Source organism: Anarrhichthys ocellatus, unplaced genomic scaffold (genome assembly GCF_004355925.1).
Source record: "Anarrhichthys ocellatus isolate YVR2014 unplaced genomic scaffold, GSC_Weel_1.0 scaffold1, whole genome shotgun sequence".
NCBI lineage: Eukaryota > Metazoa > Chordata > Actinopteri > Perciformes > Anarhichadidae > Anarrhichthys > Anarrhichthys ocellatus.
The window spans coordinates 14,120,328-14,126,765 of NW_022280031.1; the positions used below are offsets into that span (position 1 = coordinate 14,120,328).

The 6,438-nt window shown below is 44.6% G+C and overlaps 1 protein-coding gene across 2 annotated transcripts in view; it reads right to left on the bottom strand.

Moving 5' to 3' along the window:
- Positions 1–37: 37 nt before the first annotated feature.
- zhx3a (zinc fingers and homeoboxes 3a) overlaps positions 38–6,438 on the bottom strand; it is a 13,296-nt gene continuing 6,895 nt past the window's right edge. The window contains exons 2-3 of one of the 2 annotated variants that reach the window (XM_031841903.1): positions 2,109–5,013; positions 38–1,557 (exon numbers count right to left, since the gene is read on the bottom strand). In XM_031841903.1, coding sequence (XP_031697763.1) covers positions 1,524–1,557; positions 2,109–4,816 — 2,742 coding nt within the window. In that variant the 5' untranslated portion in view covers positions 4,817–5,013 and the 3' untranslated portion in view covers positions 38–1,523. Of the gene's footprint in view, positions 5,014–6,438 lie in introns of both variants that reach the window. The other variant, XM_031841837.1, reaches the window with a different exon arrangement.

Sequence of the window (6,438 nt, forward strand, 5' to 3'; positions counted from 1 at the left end):
TCCTGGTGCAAGGTGCCGAGCAGTGATGAGACGTTGCTGCTTGGTGAGTATTCAGTTTATTCTGTAAAGATTCAGAAGTGTAGAAAGGATGATACAACAGTGCTTTATGATCGGACCATTTCATAAAAGATTTTTTTTTTTTTTTTTTTTTTTGAGATCATAACACCGTAAGTCCAGATTCCATTTATCTCAAACCAAAATAAATTTGTAACATTCGACACAAGTGCATACACTGCTGGTAGGAGATCAACCTCCAATTTCACTTTGGATGGTATAGCACCGGTCTGAGCTATTAGCAGCTTGACAAAGATGCAGCTTAATAGGATTCATGTAGTGACTGTATGTTTATATAAACACAAGAAAATTCAGAGGAGAGCAAAGATCTCCTCATTTGGCTCTCTAGCTAGCACAACATCTCACTCTGTCAGTGTCGCGGGATCAAATTGATAATTTTGCTTTGAACAACAATTTGCCAGTAACAATATTTGATACAATTACAGCTTAAAGTTAAACATCTCCAAGTGTACAGAAAGCAGCACAAGATTTTTTTTTTTTTTTTTGTTTGTTTTTTTTCCTCACAGATATAGACGAACAGTGACCATTGATGGCATGTTTTTTTGTTGTTTTTTTTTCAGGACAGCACAGTAGCTGGAAAGCAAGGTGATGGACAGACGGGTCATATAAACACACGGACAGAGCTGAATAAGGCAACGTTAGCGTGGCAGGCTTCTCTCTGTTCAGTTTGCAGGGCAGTGTAGTGTATTGATCTTGACGGAGCTGTCAATACCTTCGCTGTGGGGCAGTGTGATTTTTAGCATTGCTGTCTTCATTAGTGCATTGTGTATATAGTCTCTTGCGCGTAGCTGAACTGCAAAGTGATCACCAACATTTATACAGATCTAAAGAAACCATGTTTGATTGCATCTGGACTTACAGTGACTATAGAAGAGTAAATAGAATTGAAAAACCAAATAACGGAAAAAGTAAAATTCAAGGCAGTGCTGAAGTACTGGTTGCTAAAAAAGTAAAAAATATCACAAAGCCAACAATAACATTTCCTTGACACATCGTTTGTTTGTCCAGTTGGTACAAACCCTCTTTAGTGCAGTTTCAATCATATATATATATTTCTCCCTCTGACCAAACAACAATATCTCTCGGTTCTATCCTATCTTCCCTCATTCAAGTCAGTTTTCCAGTCAGTGTGCGTCTTTTCTCGTTCTTGTCTTTGATCCCTCATACTGACCTCATTGTGCACCCTCCCCACACAACCACAAAGAAGCATGAAAGGCTTTAAACATCACAGGACTCAAAGGTGAGAAGTTCTTTCTTTTGACGATGGCAGGAAGTGATGGAAGAGGAGGAGGAGGGGTGGGGGGTATTCACAGTTACAGTCAGAGTCCAACGGTCCAGCTACAATCACATCTGCTGTCATTATGAACACTCTTTTTAGACCACGGCCAGGGGAGCAAACCAGCCTTTAAACGTCATGTTCCTCTGGTGAGATTGGGCCTGCTTCTTCATCACACCTCCAGCAGCTCCATCCTCAGGCGATCCCTATCGGCAACACACACACACACACACACAAAAACACGCAAACGCAACATGCACAAATCGTGAGGACGTGATACGAAAGTTCCTATTGTATTGTATGACTGCTGTACATGTGAGGCACTTCTTGGGAAGGGAGCCTTGTAAAAAGACGCCTGTGTACGGGTTAACTCGCCTCTTGGAAATCCATCTCACCAAAGACAATCGTCATGATTTATTCACGTATATTAGCATGCGCTCTCAATCTATAATTCAGCGGCCCAGACTTCAACTTATCTAAAAATAGCTTCTTAAACACAGACCTTTGATTGCCTGAAAAAGCTACTCAGCATGAGCACCTGTACACACTTCTCCTGCCTCCTTTTTACTGTACATCACGCAACCACGACTACAAACAACCAGCTGTCATGCTTTCATCACTTCCCCTGACTTTGTTGTCTTGATTGTTAAATAGCACTAAGCTGGTAAATTATCGCAAGGCACTGCGAATGAGGAGTGTATCTTACTTTAGGGAGCTTTTATCACACTTTGTAATTTGAGCATTTGGACTGAAGTACCTGGCCTGATTGGCGTCAGTCTGTTCAATGAGTGACTGACTGGCCACTGGCTGCTGGTGGTCCTCTGCACTCTCTGACCAGGAATCCTGCAGGACTCCCGGCTGCGCTGACTCCTCAGCTCGGCCTCGCTCGACAATCCCCTCGGACCCCATCAGACCCAGCAGCGGTGAGTATGAATCCTGCCACACAACCCGCTGCCCCGAGTTCAGTCCTGCTTCTCCTTCAAGGTGCTGGTTCACGTCTTGCTCAGCAAGTTTCTTTTTGGCCGCTGGAGAGTTCTTCGGTGACTCGGCTCCAGCGTCTCCGCGGCTCTTCACTTCCTCCGTTACTGCGAGCGGTTGTTGATAGGTGTCCAGCCACTTCAGGTGTCCGTTCTTGTGACTGTACCGGCTGTCGCTGAACCAGCGCACCACCTCTGACTTCGGAAGGCCTGTCTGGACGCTCAAGTCCTCGTACTGCTGACTGCTGGGCCAGCGGGTGTTGAAGAAAACCTGCCGGAGGATGTGCAGCTGCTGGGGGGACTTGTTGGCCCAGTTGGGTGAGAAAGACGTCTGAGAAGGAGACACCTCGGTTATGTTAGACTTATGATCTTGATGTACAATCTCACATGTAGTATCTGGTTCATTCATCTTCACCCTCTTGAAGCTGATCTTGATGGGGTCAATTTTCAGCTCTGGGCAGCTTCTGTCCCCAGCAAACGGGTCCTCGTCATTGATGAGTTGCTGTAAGATTGACATACCTTTAATGGGAAAGTCCTTGTTGCATTTACCCTCATCTAAAATAGATGAGCTGCTTTTTGTAATTATCGTAGTGCTGGTGTTTTCAGTTGGGGATTTGCTGGTATGGTTCAGGTTTGGGACATTGTCATTACAGGTAGTACTGGGGTATTCATCGCTAATACTGCTGTTGTTGGTCTTGTGGATATTGTTGTTGCGTTCGTCGTCAGGCTTCGCGGCGTGGGCCTGCTCTTGTGGACTGATGGTGCCGCTGTTATGATTGTTAAAGGTGAAGTTGGATTTGCTGGTGTTATCGATGTTCACTTGGCTCTTGGTACCGTTTGAACCTTCCAATGCGATTGGTAAACTGTTGCTTTGGGCATTTGGTTTCCCGTTGGTGTTAGCAACACAGGGCTCATCGTTATTGCTTATGTTGGTAGAGCAAGTGGCGATGCTGTTGATGCTGTTGGTTGGGCTGCTGTTATGCAGCAGTTTCCTGGTGACCACCATCTCACCACCATTACTACTGCTGGAATAGCTGCTAATGCTGCTGCTACTACTGCAACTACTGCTGCTACTGCTGCTTCGACTGCTGCTGGTGCTACTGACACAACCACTGCTTCCAGCCATGTCCAGGCCGAGGCCGTTCCTCTTGTCTGGCTCCACAGTGGGTTGAGTATTCTTGGTCAGTGCCTGTGCTGTTCTGACTATGGATGGAAACTTTGGGGGAACAATTGGAGTAGAATACGAAACCCGAGTGACATGTGGGTTTGTTGACATGCTTGTTTGTGTGGCTGTGACTCTGCCAGGCCCGGTTGTCATAGTGCTGTAGGGAACTTTGGCCATCTGAAAGTTTGGTCCTTTTGAGCTTCCATGGACAGTGTGGTGGGTTACAATGTGATTCACGTGCCGTTGTGCAGCAGGTTGCTTTTGGGGTGCTCCGCCCTGGAACACTGTGTTGAACATCTTCCTCCTGGCCTCTTCGATCTCTTCAGGAGACCAGCTTATGCCCTGCTTGAGCCTTTGGGCAGTAAACCACAGTTTGATCTGCTCTTCTGGGAACTCGGAAACTACCGTTAGGTAGCAGAGTTCGGCTTTGGTCGGGTAGGGGAACTTGCCAAAGGACGTCTTGAGAAAGCTGCTGGTGTCCATGGCGGCATCATAGGTGGGGATGCTGCTGAGAGGGATCATCACCTTTGGAAGGTCTTTATTGGAACCAGAGGAGGGGGGGGAGTAAAGGGAGGGAGTGTGCTGGTGAACGACTTGGTTGGACACTGTCGTTTTAATCACATGAGCGACAGTGGTCCTCGGCATAGCTGGGGCACCAGAAACACTGAGAGCTCCGTTTTGGAGTTCAGGCACATTTGTCATCATGCTGGGATCTACATCCTTTCCAGTGTCTATCTTCCGTACCTCCACGGTGTGAGAAACCACAATCTTTTTGTGTTCCCCCTTGGCTTTCATCATCTTTGCAATCGGAGTTTTGGTGAGGGAGATCCCAGATTCTTTGAAGACTTCTCCGCTGTCTGTGAAGAGGCTTTGCTCCACTGTGGTTAGTCCATCCCTCTTGTTGACAGTTAGGGAGGCAGTGACCAAGCCCTCCATTATCTTAGGGTGGGCATTAGCGTTATGCAGAGCCAGAGCCTCAAAGCGGACAACTGACACCCCACAGTTCAGGCAGTAGAATGTGGGCTGAGCCCTGAAGTCTAAGTGGCAATTGTGCATGTGATCCAAAAAGTAGTTGAGATCCCTGGACTCGAAACGGCACTTTGAACAGCTGTATGTGCCTCCCTTCTGCATCTCGCTGCCACAATCGGATTTGGAGGAGCTGTGAGAGAAATGGCCAGACTCTTCTCCGGAGATGCTGAGTATGCTGTCTTCTGGGATTGTTGGTAGGAGTTCTGGTAGCGATCCCAGTATGATTTCCTCACGCACATGTTTGGATTTGGATGGTATCATGCAGGGTACAGTGGATTTCCTCTTGCTGGCCATTGTGCAGCTTTGTGTAGATGGCAGAGTGAGTGATTGCTTGTTCGGTATGATGAGAACAGAGGGTGGATGGTGAGTGGAGAGGGCTGAATGGAGTTTAGTGTCATGGACCAGCCACTATGATATCACAGTGTTGCTTCATGCCCTCTGCCACGTCAGGACTCCTGTCACATGGACAAGTTTAACAGCTCCCAGGGAACCTGTGAGGAAAGAGCACAAAAAAAGAGAGACATGTGACTCTCTCAGCCCATCTTTAATTCAGTCATTACGGAACAAAATGGCATTGTCAAAATTACTAAAATTAAAAACATGTCATATATGGATAGAAGTTTTATAGTCTCTGGTTTCAGAAAATTAAAAACATGAAATATTCATAAATACATACTATAGTAAGCTGGGCGTAGAGGAAGGTAAAAGGCCCACACAGGGTTGTAAGTGTAGGAGGAGATACAGTGTGATAAGTGTAGGTGGTATTTATCAGCAATCACAGCTCTACAGTAAAAGAGCCTCTGGCTTTTCTTTTTTTCTCTTTTTTTCTTTTCTTTTTTAATCCTTTTGCATTATGCTAATAATGAAAAATAAAGGTTACATTAAATTACCACACCAGAAGAACTAAAGTGGATCTAGCTCACTAGACACATTATTTTTTAATTTGGCTTCAGAGTTCATGAACAACATTATGGCTGATTTCCTAAATGTTGAAAGCTATTTAACACTAAATACATGAAGGACATTTGCAAAGTAACATAATAGAAACCTTTTAGGTCACAACACTGACACACTCCTTCCATCAATGCAGCCTGTCAATGTTCTGGTTATTTACTTGGATTTACAGACTTCTGTCTCGCTGTCGCTTTTAATGAATTCAGAAAAAAAGAGCATGGAAATCAGAAATGACAGTCTAATTCACTGTTGCCATATGTTTGGACTCCTCTTATTAGTGATGGCCCGTGTCCACATAGTTATTTTTAGTAAAGCTAAAACATAATAATGCCGTTTGGCACCAAGACTAGAACTAAAAGTTAATATCACATGAATGTGATGTGTTGTGTTTGAATCGGTGTTATTTGTTGCCAGATGCCACCTGCTTCCCTCCAGGAAAGAAACAATATCAGTAAATAAATATCATCCACAGACTACTTTGGAGATTTTGCACCTATTGAGTGGGATGCACTTCACCACTCACAATTGATAGTGCCGGGTGTATCTCACCTTACCAGCTGTTCCACATTGTCTGCAGCAACCACAAATATGCAAGAAATATGCAAACAAGTATGTGTTTGTCTGCAAACATATTTCCTAAACTTGTCTTACCGGTATAATTGTTTTAAATAATGTGTTTTTTCTTAAAGGGGGACATTTTTTTTCTATTTTATATGACAGAAAAATGTCACATGGGGTCGTGGTGTCTTGTTTGTCTTTGGTTTGATTTTGTAAAACAGACATATGAAGGTTAAATGACTTTACTGGAGAGATCGAGCATTTTACTGCCACACTTGGATGGGAGCCATATGTTTTACATTGGACGTTACAGTGTACCTTCCCGGCATAATGTTGTGTCAAGAAGAGAAATCAGGTTGTGTGTGTGTGTGTGTGTGTGTGTGTGTGTGTGTGTGTGTGTGTGT